At 40.1% G+C, this 25,924-nt stretch overlaps 1 protein-coding gene across 1 annotated transcript; it reads left to right on the top strand.

Annotated features, from left to right (window-relative positions):
• The first annotated feature begins 844 nt into the window (after positions 1 to 844).
• Positions 845 to 22,568, top strand: meis2b (Meis homeobox 2b). The gene is made up of 13 exons (XM_042228309.1): positions 845 to 1,203; positions 1,433 to 1,647; positions 2,040 to 2,181; positions 2,333 to 2,383; positions 2,601 to 2,651; positions 2,748 to 2,894; positions 5,013 to 5,127; positions 10,741 to 10,880; positions 13,212 to 13,288; positions 14,002 to 14,060; positions 14,168 to 14,257; positions 14,935 to 15,031; positions 22,126 to 22,568. Exons 1-12 carry the CDS (start codon positions 1,192 to 1,194, stop codon positions 14,991 to 14,993), a joined length of 1,158 nt encoding a protein of 385 aa, XP_042084243.1. The 5' UTR covers positions 845 to 1,191; the 3' UTR covers positions 14,994 to 15,031; positions 22,126 to 22,568.
• Positions 22,569 to 25,924: the final 3,356 nt, after the last annotated feature.

Consider the following 25,924-nt stretch of genomic DNA (forward strand, 5'->3'; position numbering starts at 1 on the left):
GTGCGTGTGTACATATACTTGAAGTTATATTTCTTCTACCATACTATCTTTGCATAGTATGGTTCTTAAGTGTACTGCATTTATTTATTTATTTATTTATTTATTCTGCCTTGTCTACTTTGCTGCTACAACAATGTGAATTTCCCATCTCTGGGACTATCTTGCTCTCATCTCTCTCTTCTATTTTGACGGCTCTTCTGCCTCACTGATCGTTTCATCCGATGCAAAACAAACCTTGAAGCTGGTGGCGTGTCACCGGCTCAGCTTCCTCTCGCTTAACGGTTTAGGTGCTTGGTCTTCAAAATAAAAGCACGGAAACTAAATTTTGTGGCTATATATGCTGCAACTGATTTCGAAATTGAAAATTATCAAGTGCGGTCCATGTGTGTGGCCCTCAAATGATTTCCCATAGAACCGTCGTAGTGTACATAGAACCAGATGTACACTTAGAACTACTTTCCTTGTTTGATATCGTGAGCAGCACTGAATTTATTTGACTCTGACACGTTTAATAAAAAACAAAAACAAAATACAGTTCCGTGTAAAAGGAAGTTCCATCTTAGGGATATTGTAAAAAAATGCAGTAGCTGGAGGGTTGGGGTATGTTGTCCAGTGGCAGTAAGTAACATTCTTTTTCATTTCTTGTTTAATTTGAAGACTTAACTGATGTAGAAGATGAATAAGAAGAATAAGATGATCTCTCTTAGACTTGAGCAGTTTTGTCCAGTCCTTTCTCCTGCTCCTAAGGCGATGAATGAATGAATGTATTTCGTGGCGTTTTATTTCGAAATCAGTGACCCTATAAAAACGTTTAAATCCTCGCAGATTTCGCAGAAGGCTGGGGGCGGGTCCGTCAGCGCCGTGTTCTAAAGCGGAGTGGACCTGCGGACAGTGAGCGTGTTGGCGCGCAGAGGCGTGGGCATAGGGACGCAGTGAGACCAGAGATCGGCGCATTCCCGCGACAGGCACAGCAAAGCTGGGAACAGCATCACAGTCGCAGATCTGGCAAAGCGGCACCACGGGAACGTGTCAGTGTGCGCGAGGACGTGTGCCGTCTTACTCCCATTAACTTCGGACTCCATGCTACAAAAAAGGACACGGTTGCAGTTCCTTCGTGGATTCAAAAGTTTAAAACTTAACTAGTTATCCGCTCCAGGCTCCTGTGTACACGCGTGGTGACTGCGCACGGACATGGCGCAAAGGGTACGTCTAACGACCATTATTTCAATTGTTTGCACAATGACAGTCCACTTAATCACTAGTCACATTACATCCTTGAAAGAAACCTGAGGAACCTTTGAAAAACGTCATGAAGTTGCTATACTTATCAAAAAATATCAAATATGTTTTTTTCATCATGAAATCATCAATGTCGACTTTGAAATTTTCCTCTTATGTTCGTGCACTGACGGAACTCAAACTTTCACTCCAGTATGATGAGCTGACTCATTACGGAGGCGCGATGGACGGAGTCCCCGGCTCCATGTACGGAGACCCGCACGCACCCCGGCCCCTACCGCAGCTCCACCACCTGAGTCACGGGGCTCCCCCACACCCGACACAGCACTACGGAGCCCACGCTCCGCACAACATCATGGGCAGCTCCGTCAGCGACGCACTCAAGAGAGACAAGGACCAAATCTACGGGTGCGGACACAGCAACAAACATTATTATTATTATTATTATTATTATTATTATTATTATTATTATTATTATTATTATTATTATTAATGTGCAGATTTGTGTTATAGAAAAAGGCGTAAGGTATTATTGTTTGTGTGCGATCAGCCTCTGAACAGTTTCATCTAAATTTCGGAAATTAAATATATTCAGTCAATGTACGTGTTGCTCGTGTTGAGCTCGTTTTTGGGTGTCTACAGGTAGTTGGCGGCGGACGGATGAAATCCTCCCTGTGTATTAATATATTTGATATTTCAGTGGCATTATGGAGGAAGACATAAATATGCGTGACAGGGCCGAGCGCTGGTTTGATGCTTCATGTGTAGGCCTCTGCGGCCTGTGCTCCTGTGTGTTGCAGCCACCCTTTATTCCCTCTACTGGCTCTGGTGTTCGAAAAGTGCGAGCTGGCGACCTGCACGCCCCGAGAGCCCGGTGTGGCGGGAGGAGACGTCTGCTCCTCAGATTCCTTCAACGAAGACATCGCTGTGTTCGCAAAGCAGGTAGAACACACAAGCGAGAAACCAAGTGTCACCATTGCGCTCAGCACACGGCACTCTGCGTGTCACCGTGATGGAGGGAACTCCTGAAAAGTGGAAATGGAATCAGGTCCACAGCATTTACTCACGCACTCGGTTTCCTTTTGATCTGCAGATCCGCGCAGAGAAACCTCTGTTCTCGTCTAACCCAGAGCTGGATAACCTGGTGAGCTCACCTTTCATTCTCTGCTGTCCACGCGCAGTAGGGCGTTACAGAAGTGTCCGCCCGCGTCAAACGCATAGCTGATTATGAGTTATTAATTATTATTATTATTATTATTATTATTATTATTATTATTATTATTAGATGGGTGCTAATATTTTGAGGTTATAGAAAACAACCACAACGGAAGCGTCAACAAAAAAATGTTTGTGATTTTTAGATGATTCAAGCCATTCAAGTCCTGCGGTTTCATCTGCTGGAATTAGAAAAGGTAAAGATTCATTCTCACGTGGCTCAGTGAAAACAGGTTTTTAATCCAGTATTTCAGTCTCGTGGTGTTTGCTAAATGTGAGCTTGGCCTCGGCAGGTCCATGAGCTCTGTGATAACTTCTGCCACCGCTACATCAGCTGCCTGAAAGGAAAGATGCCCATCGATCTGGTCATAGAGGAGAGAGACGTCTGCAAGTCGGACTTTGACGACCTTTCAGGATCCTCCACTAATCTCGCAGATCATGTGAGTCACGGCGTGGAAACCTTTTTTTGGTCGTTATTTAATATATATATATATACTCTCATTGCTCGTTATTGTTATGATCTCTTTAAATATATATATAGATCATAAAAATAATGAAAAACAGGAAATGAAAGAAGCCCGTAACAGGTGCTGTTAAGGCAGCCTGTTCTATGGAAATGCTTGAAAGAAAGGATGATCAGTGCCAGTGCTATGGCTGCAGCTTTGAACAGAAACGTTAGAGCGCAGGGCCTGTGTCAGGCTGGAGCCCTGCTGTGTGCCTCACACAGGACTTCCTATTTTTGTTCATTTACTAAGAAAGTCCGATTTTGAACTAATGTAGAGTTACATACAGCATGAGGATCTTAAAATGATGATGGCTGAAGTTTTGACACAAAAAAATTGGACTGGTAAAGAGTAGAATTAGAATGTAGAATTCCTGGGTTTACTAATGTTCCATTGTGGAGTTCATAGTTGCTGCAGATCAAATAAAAAAATTAATCTGAAATTGATGAATATTTATTTAAATAGAAAAATAAAAGTATAATTTTTTCAAATGAGTAATTTCAGTAAATGTACAGAAGCTCTCAAGAAATGACGCTCATCACAATCAAGGAGGATAATGGTTAAACTGTGGTACAGCATGTCGTCCAACATCAGCTTTAGTGTGTCTTTTCTCTTTGGCTTTACTGGGTACATTTGTGTCAGAATCTCATTCTAATTTAATTAAATCTTAACCTTTTCAAATGTTTTGAGGAAAACTGTTAAACAGTGCTCATATTTAAACACTGAGTGAGGGAAGAGACACGCTTTCCAGAGTTCTGAATGAGAATCAGTGCAGAGGAGCACTGAAACTGATGTGGAATCTCATTTGTCAGCAGTCTGTATGCTATATGCATTATTTTGTCTATTTAGTTATTGTTTGGTAAATGATTTATTTGTTCATAAAAGATTTACATTAGGACATCCGGGAAATAGATATTTGATGTCGTGTATGGTTCTGTTGACGCTGCTTCAGTGATGTCAAACCTTCAGCATGAGCAACGACGCCGCTAAACTGAGAGAACATTTAAAGTCCAATGAAATGAAATGAGATGATCTGAATGAAAACAGGAAATTTCTACTCATTCAGTAGTTTGCAGTTTCATGAATGCATGCAGCTGTGTCATCTTAAAACGAACCCCAGTCCAAAAGTTACGTCTCTAAATATATATATTTAATGCAACTGTTTCCAATATTCAAGTGTGAGGAAGCACTTTGATTTTACCGATCCTTCTGAACGATATATGGACCTCAACTCAGTTTTACGTTCCAAGAACCTGAAGGACGTGTTTATTAGCTGCCACTGCACAACTGACAAGTGAATATGGTGTTGTAATATTCCATTACTTATTTAGAGCACGTGCTGGGTTGGAGAAGACAAAGCCTGTGTACTTTTTCATAAGTGCCTCATGTGCTCTGCAGTTGGTCAGTGTATAAATGATGGATGTAGCAGGACAGGACAGTGTGAGACACAGAGAGACTGTACAAGACTGTTTTTTCCTGTGTGAATGAACACAACACTATATACTAGGCTCCGTTCCTGTTACCAGATGTTCTTCATTAGCTTGATGAACATGAAAACACATGTCACCTCTTTTGAGTAGCTGTGTGTACCAAGGAGTTGTAATTATTGCATGGCTGGGTATGAAAAGAGGCTCCAGCATTGAGAGCCTTATTCATACTGTGCCATTGTCCCAGTGCTTCTTCTTGTCATCTGCTGAGCCCTTCATCTGATCACCATTTGCCAAACAGCTGACGCAGAGAGTGAAGAGGGTTTAGGCTAAAGTCTGAGTGGCAGGCCAGTGAGCCCAATAAATGCACGTTTCTCCCCAACTCTGGTCACAGAAACAGTCGGGACACGGCAGGATCCACATGCTGCAGGGTTACTAAACTGTTGCTGTTGTACTTTCTGCTCAAACCTTCCTCATGGACAAACTGGTATTGTCACATTACTTGTGTTTGTGCCTTCGCTTAACTGCATAATGGAACTCATACTGGACTTTACTGGACATTCCTTTTGTCTTTACCCTCCTCTTTCTTCCCTGCTTCATTTCCTTGTACCTGTCCACTACCTCTCAGAACCCAGCGTCCTGGAGAGACATGGATGATTCCCATTCCACTCCCTCTGTGGGTACTCCAGGACCATCCAGTGGGGGACACGTTTCCCAGAGCGGAGACAACACCAGCGAACTTGGTAAGAGCGCCTTCAGGCCTTCATAACAAAGGTTTGACTTTGTTGTGACCTCACCGGGCCCAGCTGATTGGTGATTCTGGGGGAGCATTTCAAGAAAGACAACACTCTTGGTTTATCTAATCACTTTAGCTTAATTGCATTGATTGATAAAACAGATGATTTAAGTTCATGGAAGCCTGCTCTAAGACAGTGCCCAAGCTATAAAACACATACAGCAAATACACATATGTGTATTTACTCCCGGTTTTCTATATAAAAGGATATGACTATTAAGTCATATGGCCACAAGCATCCTCACGCGCTCTGGCTGTGGACCTTTTGGCTACCAGTATTTAGGTATGCAGGCATATCACTTAGCAATTTGTCTTTTTAATGTCCAGTTTAACCAAGAAATCAAAGCCTGACTATTTTTATATCAGCAAAATGATGACTTAATAATTCTTCCCGAATTGATTTCTGTCACAGTAAGTTTTCAAACATTATTCAGACTCATAAATTGTTCCTGTTTAGAATATAACTATTAAGGATTTGTGAGAATGGCAATAATGGTTTTGTTCTGGTTTGGTCTGCTTTCTCTGTTTAACAAACATACACAGAATATATTTTATTCATCCTTTACACTTTCTAAAGCATACATTTTCAAGAAATAATATTTCACATCGATACCTCTGTATTCTAGTAATCTTTTTCTTTAGTTCATTATGAATTGCTCTAGTAAGCACATATGCTGGTTGTCCCTCACATCAGTTGTAGTTGATAAAGAAAACTGAGTTCACTGCTGTTATTGCCTGCTTCTGTCTCCCCGTGCTTGTGTCTAGCCCCGCTCTATCTTTTGTCACTCTGTGTCCTGCCTGTGGTTTCTGTTTGGAGGCTGTAACAGATTTATGACTTGCTATTTATGACTTTTAAGAGACTTTCCACCTTCTGCTCATCAGGTAGTAGTGAGCAGAGCATCGAAGAGAACAATGGGAAACTTAGATTCGATTATAAGAACATGGGAAAGTGAATAAGAGTCTTACTTTGATTATAAACACAGCAGTTTACAATCTTCACTTCTACATTTCAACTAAAATGCAGTAAGAGAGCAGTTTTGGTAAATCTTAATTGACACTTTAATGATCCAGAAGTTGGGTGCGGAGGTGAGCTGAGGAAGTCCATAGTCTAAATAGCCTTATGAATAGTTTCTTTCCTTTTGGCTGTTGTTTAAACAACAGCAGGGAAAACCCAAGGTCCATGCCCTTTGACCTGGTAGAGAATGGATAGTGGATGGGGGTGCAGAATGCCCCTTCATAGAGATGAAAGGACAGACTGTTTTCTGTATAAGGAAGAAAAGAAAAGATCCTGCTTCTCTAACCTGAAGAGCACACAACCTTAAAGGAACAAAATCATACTAAACTCAGTCAGAGCAGGCGGATGATCTTCACTGAGTTATAATATTGTAGTTATATGGGAATCGGTCCAGTCCAATAAAGAATGATTAATGTTGTGAGTATTTGGTATTTGGCAACACAAATCTTGCTTCTATTTTCTCACTGTAGAACTTAGTGTTGTGCATATTTTTAATCCCCCAGTTTCTGTCTTTGCCTATATCGCCTCCAAAACTCCTCATTATTAACATTTTCTTTGCAGTAGTTTTACATTTGAAACAAACAAGGGTGTGGTTTGTAAAATACATCGAACATTAGTGGTTCTGTTTTCTTTTCTCGAGTCAGTGATCCTAACCAAATCACCAGACGCACTATTTAAGCTCGGTAGCAGCACTTGGCATCAGTGCAGAAGTTGTAGCTGTAGCAGAGGGGAAAAGGAGAGTGTGAATGGATGGATCAATATTTCTTAGCATTCAACCAAGATCACAGGTATTCCACATGCTTCATTAAGGGCTTTGAAGCAAAGTAAACATACAGTACAGTCTGGAAAGAAGCAACTGGGGAAATATCAGCACCACTTAATCTTATTTATTCATTATTCATTATTCAACAGTTTCTGAATGTTGTTAGACAGCAAATTTCATATTATGTCATCATAAGCTTGTTCTGTACGGGAGTTTTTAACGATGGCTTTGCTGACGTTTTTGTCCAAGATGTCCATCAATCAGTCTCCGCTGTTCATTATTGATTATTGGTTCATATATACATCAGTATATAAATCAGTCACAGTTTGACTACAGAAGAAATGAGATCAAACATAGTTTCAACAACAGTGACATTTGTTCAGAAGCACACGTGGTGAAAGAGACTCTACAAACTGGCAGACTTATTTAAAAACATTCCTAACAGGAAGTGATTATGGTATCGTCATCATTAGCCAAGCTTCTGTGGTCTGATGAAACCCACAGAAAAAAGAAATCCACTGTGACTGGGGAATACTGAAGTGGTTTGGTGGTACTGGTAGCCTCCTACATAACTGCCTTCTCCTCTGTAATCTCCCACTCTGTGGTCATTGCCTTGTAAGCTGTGTGATATGCAGAGAAGGCTGTGTTTGATAGCTCAACCGCTTGGGTTGACCACAGCTAAAAGGACCGTGCTCTCCCAGGAGTGTGGAGGGGGTGAAGGTGTCCATTCAAATAAAACAAAAGGCAGTGGGAGAAGCTAGAAAATCTCCTCACTCTTGCTGAGAAGTGGAATGTGAGGGACAGGATGTGTTGTACTTTTTGAGGTGCTGATATGTTAGTGACACCTCCCTTTAGCATCTATCTTACAAGTTATTTATTTTAAAAAAGATCACATTTTTGTATTTTATTGCCTGTAAGTGTGCATGTTTTACTTCAGTTTGCACAGACTGCTTACAAAAATGTTATTCAAAATTTTTGTTGTAATTAGCTTGAGGTCACACGTGAAATTATGCTCGAACTGGTCAGGAGCCACGTGTTCACACAGACACAAACAGTGTGCACATTTGTTAACAACGGATTTTGAGCCTATAATGGCTGAAATAAAGTGTATGTCTGTCACTGGATTTTGCAGTTTGAAGTTTTCAATGCTGTGGAGAAGCTATTTTTATTTTTGCTAACCTGTTTAGGTAAAACAGCGGATGATGAGAGCATAATTTATAGTTATACTATATTTACTGCAAGCACACACATCCTCTGTAAATCCTGCTTATCTTAAATTGTCTCTGTACCTCAATCATAGGTGAAAAACATGATTTTTCACCTATGATATCATCAATCACTCAAAAAGTGGATAAGTGGATTCATATATATATATATATATATATATATATATTGAAAGAAAGAATAAATAGGTCTCACTGCCACATGGTGCTGCTACCATGAAAGCTTCCTGCCGTCAAACATATGCTCCTCGTATCAGAGTTTCTAACTGTCATGTGTTCACTTTCTGTGTTGGAAGTCTTCCCGGCTGCTCCATTCTATGCTCTGTCTCATGTGTAATAATGGGAGGAGCTTGGGGTGTCAGTGATGATGAATCAGGGCCCTGCTGAGCTCATTAGGTAGCCCACGCTGGCTTTGCATCAGTGATGCTGCTGGGGGGGTGCGACAATCAGTTCTGCTAGCTGCTTCTCACTTACCAACATATCCAGTGGGGAGATTAATATAAAACAATTTAAATATCTAGATGTTATTTTTGGGTTTGTTTTTTTTTCTAAAAACATTTCACTGCTTTTTAAAAATTATTATTTTCCTTTAAACATATAATAAATATCACATTTACTGTGGGTCACACCATTTACGTACCAGACCAGATGAGCAGCCAAAGGGCTGTCTGACTGTTTGGTTTTCAGAGCGGTCAGTAGAACCAGATCTATCTATCGAGTAAGCTGAGGGGGTATAAAAAAAAAAAGGAAGACTTGTGTTGATATCTCAGGATGCTATTTTTTGTGTGTGTTTTTCTTCACCCCGGGGCAATACTCCAGTCATCCCTGCGGTATCTTCCCCCCTCCTTGTACCCCCTCGTGTGTCACGCGTGCAGACACTGGAAGGCAGACTTAACTAAGGAGGGGGAGTAGAGATGAAAAAGGGTGGGAGCAGAGGGGCATGGGAGACTTGCACGGGCATATGACTTTGAGACTGCACTGTCACACACTGGTTAGATTGGCTGAGTTGCCGGAGAACAGTCAGAAGCGATTAGTGTAGCAGAGGATATGCCCTGCGGCTTTTCCCTCTCTGGAGCAGAAGAAAGGAGAGGAGAGGAGAGGAGCAGACCAGTGATGAGGATGAGGGGTGGAGAGGGAACAGTGTGCCTCCCTTTGATACAATTAAGCTGAGCAAGACCTTTTCTCTCTGTCTTTCTTACACAGCTATCATTTTAGTGGAGATTTGAATATTCTTTGGGTTCAGTTTGTCTGGCCGCTATATGTCAGTGTCGGTGCGTATGTAGTTAATTAGAATGATTAGGTCAGTCTGAATCGAATGTGCTCGTGTTACATTTTTTCCTAAAGAGTTGAAGTAAGAATACAATTTTATGCTGGTTAATTATCATCATGTTGAAGTTAGCAGTGACAGCAGCTGGACAAACAAACAGGAAGACAGCAGCAGGGGACGGAAGCAGCAGGAACGCTATCCTGTCTGTGACTTACAGCTGGTGGACACCATCCGTAAAACTCCCACAGCCCCTGGAGCCTGACCCTGGAACAGGGCTTTTTAGTGTCAATATTCATTAGCTGAAATATTTATGCATGAATATGGCTCATATAGGCACATTTGATTGATGCATCTCTAAAAACAAAAAGACATACTAGGGCATTTCTTAAGAAAAGTAGGGTTCCTGTCTCGCCTCAGGGGAGGAGTCTCTCAGATGCATTATTCACATACCCTCCAGGCAGGCTTTCAAGGCTTCTCTGCCCCGAGGGCAAGAAAAATAACCACCACTGTTAAAAGTAAATCATCTCGCATGATGCACAATTAATGTCAGAGAAGGAGAGAGACCAGAGTGCCCCTTGTGTTGCAAGTTGGAGTGAGTTAGCTTGTGGGAGCGGAAATCTCAGCTTAAAGGAAGCCTCCTGCTTTGACCCGCGCCAGCTTCCTGCTGAAATCAAACAGAGATGCTGCTAATAGCAGGATCCAGAGCAGGAATGATGCTGTGATGCAGACAGCCTGACACTTGTATTGTTGATGAAGGAAGGGGGAGGGGGAGTGTGTGTGTTGGATGGTCATACTGAACTGCAAGGTGAAGGATTCACGCTCTAACAACCCATCCACCCACACCCCCTCGTTCTGCCTTAGTCGCCCATACGGACACATCTCTGTGACTTTAAACACACTGGGTTCATACTTCATTTACAAGCTTGGCTTTCTGTTTTTGTTTGTCCCCACTTTTACTTCAGTCCTGCTTCAAACAGAGGTCACATACACATAAGAGTACATAGAACACAGTCTGACTGCATTTTGAACATTCATTATCTCATGTCAGCCGCACAGCTCCTGCAGTCATTACCTCATGTCAAAGCCGTGGCTCACATTGAATTAATAACTCTTGGTTTTACTGAGCTCCTACACTACAAACTCCTCTTCATTATCCAGTGGCCGGGAAGTAAAGCAGAGGTGAGACAAAGAAATTTGTACTGCCGTGCCATAAAGGAGAACGTGGCTCTATAGAGAGATCGGGCCACGTTAAAGCTTCCTGATAATATGACTCCTTTTGTTTCTGATTGCAGGTGACGGCCTTGACAACAGCTTGGCATCACCAGGCACGGGAGATGAGGATGACCAAGACAAGAAGAGACAGAAGAAACGAGGCATCTTCCCCAAAGTGGCGACAAACATAATGAGAGCGTGGCTATTCCAGCACCTTACAGTAAGCGAACAGAGCCTCATTCAGACAAGCCACATCTAGCTGTGGCTTTTTATACAACTGCAACATTTTCTCCTCTTTATAATAGAAACCCTACAATGTGCACGAGGACAGAATGTAATGTCGTCCAGCTAAGGCCGCGTCATCAGGCAAAAGTTGTTTGAAATGAGTCCTCACTGTTTTTCTGTGTTTTCCGAATGCATCTTGAAACCATGTTCGTCTTTGTTCCATTGCAAGAGAACGGAGCAAAGAGGAACTTGTGACTAAAGGTCCCTTTTTTGAAATAGCAGTCCAGGCATTTTCTTCAGAAATCAACATCAGAAGCCTTTCATTCAAAAGAAGCTCAGCTCTGTAGAGATGTTGAGCACATCCAACAAGGACAGCATCACGTTTTATCCAATGATCACAGCCTCCTCACCTTCTCTACCTCTTATACTCTTAGATGTGCTGTAACCCCTCACTTGTTTAGTTTGTAAAAGGCCCACACAGGTCCTGGACTTGGAGTAATCCCTTCCTTTCCAAAGCCCACCTTTAGATTCTGTAGATAAAGACAAGGATAGTTGAATTATCCCCTCTGTGTTCCCATCTCCTTTCAGGCCTAATTTGTTAAGCACAAGTATTTGCCATGGCAGGATGTGTCTATGAAAAGTGTGCAAGGGGACTTTGGCCCCTCAAAGGCCTTTTGCAACACCCAAGCGCTCAAGCATTCATCACTTGTTGAGGGTGTGAAAGGAGCGGGATTATGTTTTGTCAGACATTACAGTGTGAGGCCTGTGGTTAGATGTCTGTGGGGGCAGTGGGGATGTTTCTATCCATCAGTAGCTGTCCCCTCCTGCTTTTGTTATCTCTTCTTAAAGCTCTTAAAGGTTTTGCGAGAGTGCTGTATAAAAAGCAGCAGTGCAAGGACTTAATTCAGTAGATTATCCGTTACCTGCTTATTAGCGGAACGATATCTATTGGTTTCCATGCAAACCTTTATCTCTCTACATTCAAAGATTGGTGTCAGAGTTTGTAGAGCAAACTTTCATAAGTGTTCATAAGTGTCAGCTGAAAAGATGTTCTCTCACCTTGAATTTAAGCACTTGTTTGCATGTAACACCCATGAATGGGGCTACATGGAGGTAGAGCAGGAAGGTTGGTGGTTCAGTCCTCCCCAAATATCCTTGGGGAGGTTTCTAACCCCAAGTTGCTCCATCGGAGTGTAAATGTGTGAATGGCTTTGAGTACTGAGTAGAAAGGTGCTGTATAAAAAACATTCTGTTTGCTGTTTACTAATCATTTACAGCATCTTTCTTGGAGTGAATTTCAAACACGAAAAAGTCATTCTCAGTGTGGCCATTTGTACTGGAAAAAAGCTGAGAAAATGAGTTAAGTTATCTAACATTGAATCCAAAACAACATTATCTAAAGTACATTATGTTACTTCTTTCAGAGTATTTTAAATGCTACTCTTCTGCCAGCTGAGAGCTAGGAGGGGGCAAAAAGCATCCTCAGTACATTGACTGTGTGTGTTTTATTACAAGTGTGTGACTATCCACCATCACACACTTGATTTCACAAAGCTAACTGTGCATTTTCCCCTCTGGTTATTTAAATTGGTGTCTTTCTTCCTCTCTGTGCATCTCTCGTGATATTTGGAGGCCTACTGTACAAATGCTTTCGTGTGTGTATTTGTAACATATATGGTTGTGTTTAAGCTTGTAAGTATATGAGTGTGTCTTTGTGGACGTCTGAGAATGTAAATGTAATAATATACAGTGCTGTGAAAAAGTGTTTGCCCCCTTCCTGATTTCCTGTTAATATTTTGTGTATGTTTGTGTTTGATGACCTAAAATATTTAAGTGTGACAAACATACAAAAAAAAAAAGGAAATCAGCATGTGTGTGTGCTTGCACTGACTTTCCCTGAAAAGTAGTTTAAAGCTCATCCTTCAACGATGACTGCGGGAGATGGCCTGACAACAGCAGAATGGAGACTGGCCCACGACCCTGTTGAGTAGACAGGTCACCTCTGTCTGCCATCTGCCACCCTTCTCCCAGAGTCTCACACACACTCAAACACAGAGTTTGCAAAGGGACTGGGGCCAGAGGAAAAGAGGTTGAATCAAGACAGGGAGGGTTGGGGAGTGGCCTGGCCTTACTGGGTCCCAAATAAAAGCTACCATTGTATACCATCCAATAATTTTATATACCACCCGGTTAATGCTAAATGCTGTGGCACAAAGCCACATGCTTTAGTGTAAAATGTTTGGGTGCCAAAACAGGACCAGGTTGTGTTTGCAGAGTTAATTTGTGCATCACTTATCTATTAGTCTATCTTCCTTTTTGCTAATAGCACCCATACCCATCAGAGGAACAGAAAAAGCAGCTAGCACAGGACACAGGTCTCACCATTCTTCAAGTGAACAACTGGTAAGTCGGTGTAAAACCAGATAAGTAAGCATCTTCACATGTTCAACATTTTTGCTTTGTGCAGTGCAGAATATACATAAAACCTGACTTTTGCTGCTGAAAATGCCCAAATTACCTATATTTAACACATAAGTAATTCCTATGAGTTAAATACAGGTAATTTTAATACTTATAATAAGTATTATCATTACTGAATGAACAGGTGACACAGGGTGGTGCAGTGGTTAGCGCTGTCATGTCACAGCTACAGGTCTGAACCCAAATCAATACATGTGTAGGTTGTGTTACTTTCTCAAAGTGACCCAAATTATTTTAATAAGGAAAAAACAGGCTTTTGGTCAGGTCCCTGGAGATGCACGGAAAGGTTCCAAATTACAGTGAAAGTGTTCATAAATACTGACTTTAGGTGACAAAACACTTCGTCTTCTTCATTTTTGATAATTACAAGAGGGATGGCATTTTAGAGGATGTGTTTTTACAGAGAATGCACTTAATTTCTGTGCAAAGTTATCAGAAATCTCTGTGTACTAGCACCACTGGGAAAGAAACTAACTGCAATTTATTTTCTAAAAAAAAGTCGAAAAAAGTATTCTTTCACGTCAGGGTTTTTTTTTTCTTTTTTTGGATCATGTATCTGTTCTCAAGGGTCAAGAATATTGAACTTAATAAAAAATATTTAAGCATTTTCATTGTTACTGATCTTTGTTTTCCAGGTTTATCAATGCAAGGAGGAGAATAGTCCAGCCTATGATTGACCAGTCGAACAGAGCAGGTTCAGTGTTCACTATACTGCTAATAGTTCCTTTCCTTCAGTATGAATTGGGGTCAAGATTTAACCTCAAGTTAACCAATAGTCTTATTTCTCATCTTCTCTCACAGTAAGTCAGGGTACAGCTTACAGTCCAGATGGCCAGCCAATGGGAGGCTTTGTTCTTGATGGGCAGCAGCACATGAATCTTCGACCTGGTGGTGAGTAATCGCTCAAACATTTATTTAAAAAAAAATAAATCATGACGGACAAAATCAGTGTAACAGGTTTCATCTTGTCCTCGTGAGTTTCTATGGTCTAGTAAAGTAAACCTTGTTATTTGTCCTTATCTCAATGAAAATGAGGGCATGGTTAAATGCAGCCCCAGTGGACAGAAAATAAGAGTATGTGGGTCAGGCCAGTGCATAGGTCAAGAAAGTCCATCTGCATGCGTATAAGTGTATTTTTATACATTTACAGAGAGACATATAAGTAATACTGAACATAATACAAAAAGAAGGACAGGATAAAGATATAAAGTGACACAAAGCAGGTTTTATATGTTAGGAAGTGGCAACAACCATAGAGGAACATGTCTATATTATCTATGTCTATAGTCTTCATTGAAAATGCAAAAAAGAACCAAAAGTCAAAGAAGAGGCATATATAATAAATGCAACATTTGATTCAGAGCACATCACTTTATGAGTGAAACCTATCATTAAACAAGTAAATATAAAAGTAGTTATGTTGTGTATTTTTACTCAAGAAAGGTTGATGCTGTACTTAAAAGTCCTTTATGAATATTTTGAAAAATTCAATTGGTTTCTGTGATACTGTGCAGGACTGTTCTGTTTTGTGTTGGTGGTTCTTAACAGTGTATTTACTTTATTTGCAGGGCCGATGGGTAGCATGGGTATGAATATGGGGATGGATGGGCAGTGGCACTACATGTAAATTCACTCCACTGAGGCTGGCCTGAACAACAGGGTGAAGTAAGAAGTAAAGTCTTTGTCACTTTTCATTTTGTTTCATCCCAGAAAAGCAATTTTGAACTCTTGAACTCACTTCTCCTTATCTCTTATTACTTGGTCTTCCACTCTGCTCTTTCAATTTGTTTACAGTCTAACATAGACACAGCAAGGTCTTTTAATTGTCATGGTAATGCCATCGTTAGGTATCTCAGCACAAACTTATGGAATTAGAGATTTTCAGTTATTCTTTTACAAATAGATATGAAACTGAAATAAGAAAGAATGTCATTATCTTCTTAATGGTTTCACAAATGACATCTTTTTGGCTCAAGTTCATGCATTGCACACGGTTTTAGGATTGGTGCCTTGTCAGACTCCTTTCTTCTTTTTTTTAAAACAATTATTTACATATAAACTATATTATTTTTGTAGATGATTATTTCAGTCAGTCCAGATTTTAAACATCCGTGGGGTCAGTCAGACCATCTTTCAGAATAAAAAGCTTTTTTTTCTCTCAGTAAACATCAGTAAACAAGTCATTGTGGGGGAAACAGATTCACACTCCATTTTAAATCTAACTTCAACCACTTTCTCTCTCCTTCTCCACCCCCAACCCGCCAGTTTTGTCCTCATTCTCTTCTCCCGCTGCAATTTGATTAAGAATCGGGTAATGCTTCCCCCTCTGTCTCCCCCTCCACCCTCTATCAGCTTCTCACCTCTGCTGACAGTTCTCAAATCAAGACATATCGCCTGCCGGAGGCACCAACCACAGAGAATTTTATTTAACACCCACTCTCCTCTGCTCAATGAGCCATGCTGTAATGACACTTACCTTGATTAATAGAGCTTTTTATATGTAAATAGGAGCTGCATTTGCTCATTTTTTTAGCAGGGTGATTTTTTTTTTTTGCCAGTGCAGCCCTCTCTTCCCTGTCTAATAATTCCAGGGCTCTGTTAATGAAGTTCACAAGGCTTATTTTAAAACATACATCTACATAGAAACATTGAGCGCTCTGAATCAGTGCTATCTGTATATTTTGTAAGGTATTTAATGTAACTATTTCTCTGTGAATGATCACTGACTGTCTAGTTTCTCCTGATCTCTGGTGAGTGCATATGCTGATAGTGGCAGTAAATCTCTTCCAGACTGCATCAAGAAAGAGAGCTATGTTTGGAGTAATATGAGGGTTTTTCCACGCACAATAAAGCCTGAACCATAACATTTAGCCATTACAGAACAGATGACTGAATCTACACAATTTTATACTCCTCTGTTGTGCACTCTTTTTTTGATTGGTCCACCATATGCTATGTTATGTACTGCACATGTCAGTTTTAAACTAATAGCAATTTTTGTTGGATTAAAACAGAAACACTCTTTGAGGTAATGTTTGAATTTACAGAATCAGTTTAGTTTAAAGCTACTCAGGCAATAGTTTAGTCAGTTAGATGTATTGTGTCACAGCAGACAAAATATATAAACCCAAAACAAAATAGCTTCAGTTCATTAAAATATTGCAATGCAAAAATGAAAAAATAAGGGACTAATTTTAGTAGAAAAAAAATCAATTCAGTTTATGTATATAGCACAAATCACGTTGTGCTATAAGGACCTTGAGGCAACAAAGTGAAATAATGCAAGAGTCCAATCAGCTAAATAATTATAATACAAAATATAATCAAAAATAAACACAAGTATTGTGGTAGGCTTAAATGGAATAGACTCCAACCGTACCAACAAACACGCACACACACATTCTGATGACTGTATCAGGTATAACTTCAGTATCTTGCTAAATGACACTTTGACATGTGGATTGCTGTTCCACATGTTCCCCTCAACCTCCTGAGCCACAACTGTCCATTTAATCACAAACTTCATCATAGCCACCAGGGGAATCCAAGCAGTGCATATATTCAGATTGAATTCAAAATGATTTCAAACGACAAAAACAAAATCGAGTTCCTTCAGAAATATGGATTCATTCTCACAGCTAGCAGTTCATCAGTGTTACATGAAACATATTAGTCCTCTCTAATGTGTGACATTTCCCTGCACATTTACTCTTTAGTACGAAAGAGGATTAGGGCCACTGGAAAAAAAAAAGTGGGCACGTCTTTTTTTTTTTTCTTCTTCTTTTCCAGAATTCTAAGAAAAAAGTCAGGATTCTGACTTTTTTCTTAGAAACCTGACTTTTTTCTCAGATATCTGATTTTTTCATCAGAATTCTGAGATTAAAGTCAGAATTCTGACTTTTTTCTCAGAACTCTGGAAAAGAAGAACTCAAAGACATGCCCACTTTTTTTCCAGTGGCCCTAATCCTCTTTCGTACCTTAGATTATCATCTTGTCTGAGAGAAAAATACCGAAGACAGGTGGGTGTTCTTTCTCACAGTATTTCCTCTGGGTCTTCTAGGACTTATATAGTTCATATTTTGTCTCATACATCTGTGAAACAGAATTTGATTTCTTCCTGATTTCTAATTTGTTTGCATAGTTGCCGCACCTGAATGTTTCAGATCATTGTTCTGTTGCATAACCCAAGTGTGCTTGAGCTTTAGGGCACAAACTGATCTTTGATGAATTCTGCTCTCTACCAGAAAATCATTGGCCAAGTCATCCAAATCCTGAAGCAGCAAAGTAATCCCAGACCATTACACTACCACATTTGACTGTTGCTATGATTTTTTTTATGAGAGGTGTATGCTAGTTTTATGTCAGATGTAATTGGATGCAAATCTTCCAAAAAGTTCTCAATGTGAAAATGTGAGACAAGCCTTTGTGTCCTGTTTGGTCAACAGTGGTTTTTACCTTGGAACTCGCAACAGATGCCATTTTAGCCCAGTCACTTTCTTATTGTTTAATCATGAAAAGTGGGACCTGCAGGTCTTTGGATATTGTTATAGGTGCTTTTGTGAGTTCTTGGAGACTTGTCAGTCTGTCTTGGAGTCATTTTGGTAAGCCGACCACCCCTGGAAAGGTCCACCACTGTTCCAAGATTTTCTATTTATGGATAATAGCTCTCACCATGGTTTGCTAGAATCCCAGAGCTGTAGAAATTATTTTGTAACACTTTTTAGACTGATAGATGTCGGTGATTTTGTGTGTCATCAGTTTCTTTAGATCATAAAAGATTTTTGAGATCTTTTATCCTGCTTCACTTTGTCAGACAGGTTCTATTTAAATGATTTATGGATCCAACGGGTCTGTCAGTACTCAACCCTGGTGTAGCTAGTGAAACTTGAGCTTTCCAGAAATTGCTGGTTAATCTTTGTGACAAGGGGGTTTTAATTGTTTTTTCCCCTTAATAAATGAAATAATTCTTTTAAACTGTATTTTGCATTTACTTAAGTATCTATCTGTAACATTAAAATTTGTTTGATGATCTGAAACATGTATGACAAATATGCAAAACAACAACATTTTTTTCACATTACTTTATTTTATGAATTCACTCCTCTAGCTGACAAAGCCCATCCTCAGTAGCTCCTTGAGGATTGAAGGCCTTACTTCAGTCTTACTAAAAAGCAAAAACGTAAAACAAAACACAAGTAGACTTGTAAAACCTGACTTGGAAAAGAAAAGTAGCTGCTATCCCTCAGGACAATTGAGAGCAAGATAAACTAAGTTTGTCAGGTCATTAAGTGTTGTGGAAATGGAAGCTGCTGTGTTACAGAACATAAAAGAAAAAAGACCTGCACTGCCTTTGTCACCAAACCCTTCGACCGCACAGAGGCTGTAAATGACTTTCATAATAAAAGCTGAAAAGCATCAGTAGCATTTTTTTTTCTGGCACTTGTAAAATATGACAGTTTCTTTGATATATATTATTCACTATCGTGTGGCTATCTCACTACTACTATTGTGACTACTACTGTGTGAACAGGATGCCTATCAGTGGTTTGGCCTTTCAAAATAAAATTCTCTTGAATGCTAAAAGACAGGACAGAACAAAAGCAACGCTGTGGAAGAGAGCCAGAAATAAGCAATGATTCAAGACAGAGAGGTGTATAAACACATACTGAGAAAGGTGACTGAAGAAGAAATACTCAATTCATCATGGAAATTCACCTGCAGCCTACACCTATTGGAGAAAAATGATCTGAATTTCCGGAGCAGGACCACACCTCCAACCACGGCCCTTCCAGTTCTTATATTATATATGACCCCCAAGTTCTACAAGCTGTTTGTTCCCGTTTTCGTGAGAACACGTTTCGTTCTTGCTCTTTCGAGAAGATCTTTAATACAACTTATCTCACAAGAGTACCGTAATTTTACTCACCCTTCCATTTGCTTATAACCGCCCTCTTGTCCGTCACCACATCAGATGAAGAACTACACAGCTCTGCTTCATCGCTTTCCCTCTAGGCAATCCAAGAAACCCAAACACTCTGAACGTCAACGCGGTGCTTCAGAGTAACCGAACGCCGCTGACACCTGCCGTCCCAGGAAACTTTCTAGCAGTTTTCTTGCCAGCCAACAATCCGGTCTGCTACATTGATCCATCCAGTCATTTTCTCTCCGCTAGATCCAGTTATGAAGTAACTCCGGCTGCTCGCCACCTCTGTGAAATTCAGCAAAGTCACCCACCAGCAAGTGTTGAGTTAACCCTTCCAAAACTGCTTACTGTCACCTTCGTTTCAGAAATTGGCACAGTAGTTATCGCTGCCTTATCCAAAGTAAATTAACCAACCAGGCATCCCCTTTCCATCTTCTACTCCAAGACAAGCTCACGAGCCGTCAAGCCATTACCACAAGTCTCAAAATCCCGGCATGTGTCACTGTCAGAGCTTCTGTACAGAGTCTAGCTACCCGATCGAGAGTTCCCCTCATTCATCTATCAAGGTCTTTCATTGTCTGAAATTTTCTTTGATCTCCTCTCCCACCATTTCTTCCCGATTTTTCTGAGCCCATCCGCTCCACTCTATGGAATCCTCGACAACCTTATTGAGGCCATGGGCTGCTTATCTGCGCTATGCCTACCAGTGATGTTACTGCAGAGGTCTTTGGCCTTCATGCCGCACAGTATGAATAGTTATTATTACTGTTATTAGTAATTATTATCACAGTTATTACTGCTTCTCATGCGAGATGCCTTCATTGGGGATCTGCCAGGCCCAGGAGCCACCACCAGTCCCCTCCGAGGCCTTCCCCAAACGGCAGCTCAATTCATGTTTAAGCCATTCACCTTTATCTACTAAAAAAACGCTGTCAAAAATGAGGATGTGGGCCTAGCAGGGAATTGTAGCATAACTAAGGGAGGATTCAGGGTCACCTGATCCAGCCCTAATTATATTTTTTAGCAAAAAGGAGTGTTTTAAGCCTAATCTTAAAAGTTGTGGTATCTGTGTCACATCTGCTGAGGTCTACGCAAACAAACTAAAGTGAGGGAAGAATGAAATAGAACTAACAAAACCTAAACTGGGAGAAGCTAAACACAAAAGCACGAGATGCATAGAAAAACAATACAAGAACCTGAAAAATGAAACCTGGGTCTTGGGGAAACATGAGGGAAGACAAGCAGATGGACCAACAACAGACAGAGGAGAACAGAGGACTAAATACACACTGATAATGAGGGGATGGGAAACAGGAGGGAAACACAGCTGTGGCTTATCAGAAGCAATGGGACAGGGAGGAAGCAAAACTGAACACACTAAACACAAGATGAGGGACTATCATAATAAAACAGGAAACATGCTGAGACACAGACGCGACACTGGAACTGGGGAACAGAACATAATTAACTTGACATGATACATGGACCACAGAGGAGTAGCGAAACCTAAGAAGTAGAAACCACAAAATATAAAAAGAGAATAACTAAAGAAGAAAGAAATACAAATTACTAAACCATGAAAAACACAAAATCGAAGAATATTCAAAAACCTGAATCCAAACCAGAAGCTGGTTCCATAGAAGAGGGGCCTGAAAACTGAAGGCTCTGCCTCCCATTCTACTTTTAAATACTCTAGGAACCACAAATAAGCCTGCAGTCTGAGTGCTCTAATTGGGTGATATGGTACAGCAACGTCAATAGAATAAGATGGGCCCTGATCTTTTAAGACGTTGTATGTGAGGAGCAGGATTTTAATGCAATTCTGGGAGCCAATGAAGGGAAGCCAATACTGGAGAAATCTGCTCTCTCTTTCTAGTCCCTGTCAGCACTCTTGCTGCAGTATTTTGGATTAACTGAAGGCTTTCAGTGAGTTTTTAGGACTTCCTGACAATAATGAATTACAGTAGTCCAGCCTGGAAGTAATAAATGCATGAACTAGTTCTTCAGCGTCACTCTGAGACAGGATATTTCTAATATCAATGGTACTAAGAGTAGCTGTAGATAATATTACATCTGTGGGATGATTATTGGTAATTTTTTCTCTAATGATAAAAATTTTATTTGTGAAGAAGTTCATGAAGTCATTACTAGTTAATGTTAAAGGGATGGTTGGCTCAACAGAGCTCTGACTTTTTGTCAGCCTGGCTACAGTGCTGAAGAGAAACCTGGGGTTGTTCTTATTTTCTTCAATCAGTGATGAATAGTAAGATGTTCTGGCTTTGCGGAGGGCTTTCTTATAAAGCAACAAACTATTTCTCCAGGCTAAATGATGATCTTCTAAATTTGTGATATGTCATTTCCTCTCCAGCTTACGAGTTATCTGCTTTAAGATGCATGTTTGAAAATTATACCAGGGAGTCAAGTAATTTTGATTTGAGGCTCTCTGTTTCACAGAAGCTACAGTATCCAGAGTCATACGTAGTGATGAGGTAAAATTATCAACAAGATAATCGACCTCTGTTGGAGTAGTTTTCAGGTAGCTGCTCTGCTCTGCGTTGGTACAGGGCATTGAAGATGATAACAGAGATTGAATTATATCTTTAAACTTAGTTATAGCACATTCAGGAAGACATCTACTGTGATGAAGTCTACTCGCCAATGCTGTGTAGTCTATCATTGTAAATGTAAATGTTATTAGGATATGATCAGATAAGAGACAGTTTCTATGGCATGTCTTAGAGCAAGATCTACATTAAAGTGTTTTTTCATAGACAGGACATGTTGTGGGTCAGTGGGTCAGAGCAGCTGTGGACTCATCTCCTTTCTTTGTGTCCAGGCCTTCATGGTTGGCTCAGGGATCTCCTTCTGGCTGCACAGATCAGTTGACAAGTCACACTTCTGACCGTACATCTACCTGACAGTACCACTCCCACGTCCTGCGTGCGCCTGTGGAGGATCACCACGGAAACGTGTCATCAACTCAGCCCACAGATTTTTGATGTGAGCTGAGGAGCTTTGCGTCTGCACAGGAATTTAGAAGAGCAATGACTATAGAGAGGAAGAACCAAACATATCCTCTGTTTCATTTTAAATTATTTATTTATTTTTCTACAAAGACAGACTTCTTTGTTTTTCCTGTCCACCCTCCCCAACACACACACCCCTACCTTTTGACCACCTCTTAAAAAAACTACAACGAAAACCACACACACACACACACACACACACACACACACACACACACACACACACACACACACACACACACACACACACACACACACACCTTGATGAGAAAAAACCCATATGTTTCTAAAACGATGGGAACTCGATTGTGCTGTAGAGATTTGTGCTCTTTGTTTGGCTCTTTCAGTCCATATTCGTGCTTGTGATCTGTTAGACGTTAGACTGCAGCTCTTCTCACTGACACGTTTTGTAGCCAAGCTCAAAGCAAGATTTTGTAAGAAAACTCTGTGATTGTTTGTTTCTGCATTTCTTTCTTCTGTTTGACATCTCACAGTTTTTAGACTCCTGGATGGAAGGATCTGGATGAGGGAATATGAGATGATGGTTGTGAGTTGAATTCCTGACAATGTTTAAAATCATTTTGTAGCACCAAATCACGGACAACAAATCTGCACTAAAAGTAAATAAAGACTTTACGGAGGAAAGCAAAAACGAGCACGGAGCAGAGCTTTGTGTTTTACTTGAACAGCGGGCCTAAGGAGAAAGCAGCTGAGGCCGCAGCAGCGGTTCGTGGAGCAGATCACGTATCTGTGGCTCGATACGAGACGAAATTGCAGTTGTCTCGTATTATTCGACTGATGGCGGCAGAGATGATGGATGGGCGATTTCAAGAAAATCTGAAACAAGGCGGAAGCTCCAGCTTTCACTCCAATATGACTACCGTGGCTGCTGCTCTGGGTGTATGTGTGTGTGTGTGTGATAACACTAATTATTAGCAGGACAACATCATTAAATTAAGCACATATGGAATAATAAATAAATACATTAATGCAGCGAACAGCTCGTTTATCACTGTCAGCCTGCACCGATTATCTGCGCTTTGTACTGAAGAGCAGCAAACTCTTAATACATGTTTAATAAATGCTAAAAAAAATTGATCGATCCAATATATAATTATTATTATTATTATTATTATTATTATTGTTATTATTATTATTATTAGCTATCTGTTGTTGTAGCACTAGTAAAATACCTACGGCCAATTTCAATTTAAAATACCCTCATACATGTGTTTAAACCGTGGGAGGGAGAGCCCGGAGAGACCCACGCAAAACGGGGACAACAAACCCCACACAGAAAGGCTGCAGACTGGATTCAAACCCAGGACCTTCTTGTCGTGATGCGACTATGCTAACCACCAAATAAAGAAGGAAACATATCGTCTTTTAACTGTGGCTTTAATCATCAGTCGCCCCGCCGGTAACAGAGTTACATGTGAAATGCCAGGCCTCTGTTTCGATCTGTTCACATTTATATACAGAACACCTAAGCAAGAAAATGGAAAAGAAAAAAGTGGTTTATATTTAGTATTTACTGTTGTTTAACAATTAACACGTATCGCTTATTTCATCATCTTATTGTATTCCACGGTCTATTTTCCGTGTGTGTTCAGTTAATATTTTAATACTACCAGAAACGAAAGGTGCAAAACTGCATTTAAAGGCCTCACATGACAAATTGTAGCCAACTACAGTGAAAGAAAAAAGTTTAAAGAATGTCGCAGGAAGCGATTTTGTGCGTGTTCTTTTCTAGGCCGAGGAGCTCCGCTGTAACGGGCCTAATTCGTGCATCTCCACCGACTATGCTGAACATTAATGCGTTTTGAAGGCTGTCGGAAACGAAGGCAAATCTATTTGAAATATGGGTCAGAGCTCGAGCAGAAAGCTGTATCACATGATGCACGAGCTTTGCTTTTTCCTCATAAAAGCAAAGCGCCGAAGCCGTCGAAGAACAAACCTTTAATATTATAGGTTGAAATAACGACAAACCTACGGAACTCGCAGTGGCTATGAGTTAGATAAAATGCTTACCGTGCATATAGTGAAGCACTATATAAATGTGGCTTTTAAGTGCTTTGAGCCCAATTATGTTTTCATTTCTATAAGATAGCTAATAAATTCAATAGCGCCAAATTAGAAGAACAGCTGTCAGGGCGAAACGAAACAATGAAAAAAATGTCTTTGTATTTTTCTTACTCAGTTGAGGCAACAGTAACAAGAGTCTTTATTTTATTTTTTATTTAAACAGCCCTACAATTTTAAAATAGAGGCCTCAACTAAATTGTTGAAATTCTGTTAGTGCTAAAACTCCGAATACATAACCAGATAAGAGAAAATCAAATAAAATTCTTGGACTCTCTTAAAACCTCCCAGCAAAAGCTGTAATCCTTGCTCAAGAGAACCACCTGAAACATTAAGTGTTGGGGCTTTAGAATCCTTATATTTGTGGGAGGTATTTCTCAAAGCACTGTTGGTGTACATTCAAGTCAAGAAACATATTGTATTTCTGGGATTTACACCTTTACAAACAATTATGACATAATTAGCACCATTCCAGTTTGTCACATCGACATGGCAAATGTCTGCACTTGTGCTAACACACATTTGATAGTGGTTGTGAGGGTCTGGCGATGTATCAATGTGTCTAGAGGAGGATGATGGTTGGTCAGTTCTAGATGCTGTCATGTTGATTTGCTTCAAATTGTGGTTGACTGCAATCAAATCCTTTTAAGAGATATTGGTTTCTTGCTCAATAGGTCATAATCTCCCTTACAGACAACTTAGCTGTATTTGGTGCATAGGTCAAAGATGTATCCAAACATTGATAAGTGGAAGGATGGACAGATATATCTTGACCATGCTGGTATCTTGTACATGTGTACTAGCATGTCAGAAAGATCAGTACCTGCTATATGTCGACTTTAGGCACAAATCAGCCATCAGCAGTGTATGGATATCTTTCTCTTTGCTCTACAGTTTAACAGTCAAAAGAGGCATGATCCCACAGACATCAGACTGCATGGCCTTATTCTATCCTATCTATTTGTTAGGATAAAATAAAAACCAAAAATGATATGCCATGCAGTGTTAATAAATTTGTAACATGTCAGTGCACCAATATATGCCAGGCACTAGAATTACCCACAATGGAAATACATCTGCATATTTTTCTCTAGACATTTAACATATATTTTTCAAGTATTAGATCAAATAGGATTAAATGTGATGAACAGTAAATTTTCAGATTTTACAAATTTCTTCAGCATTATAAGTTGATCATCTCAGCATTGCTACCTGTGCACCTAAATGACAATTTAATTATTTGGTTGAACATGTTTTTAGATGGCCAAAATATAAAGCTTTTTAAGCATACTTCTGAAATCATTCTAATATTAATTTCATGTAGTAGAAATAAGCGTATAATATAAATACCAATAAATGATCAGGAGAGTTTTTATTTCTTTCTAAAAAAACAAAAGACCAGAGTCCACACATTTCTAGCGTCCCTTTGTTGTTGTTTAACTTCCTGTAAGGAAGCTAATAGATGAGGCAGATTGACATCCAGTGGATCTTTTGACAATAACAGATCAAAACCAAGTGGTAGAAATC

Source organism: Haplochromis burtoni, unplaced genomic scaffold (genome assembly GCF_018398535.1).
Source record: "Haplochromis burtoni strain Fernald_Lab_line unplaced genomic scaffold, NCSU_Asbu1 Contig_317, whole genome shotgun sequence".
NCBI classification, from domain to species: Eukaryota; Metazoa; Chordata; class Actinopteri; order Cichliformes; family Cichlidae; genus Haplochromis; species Haplochromis burtoni.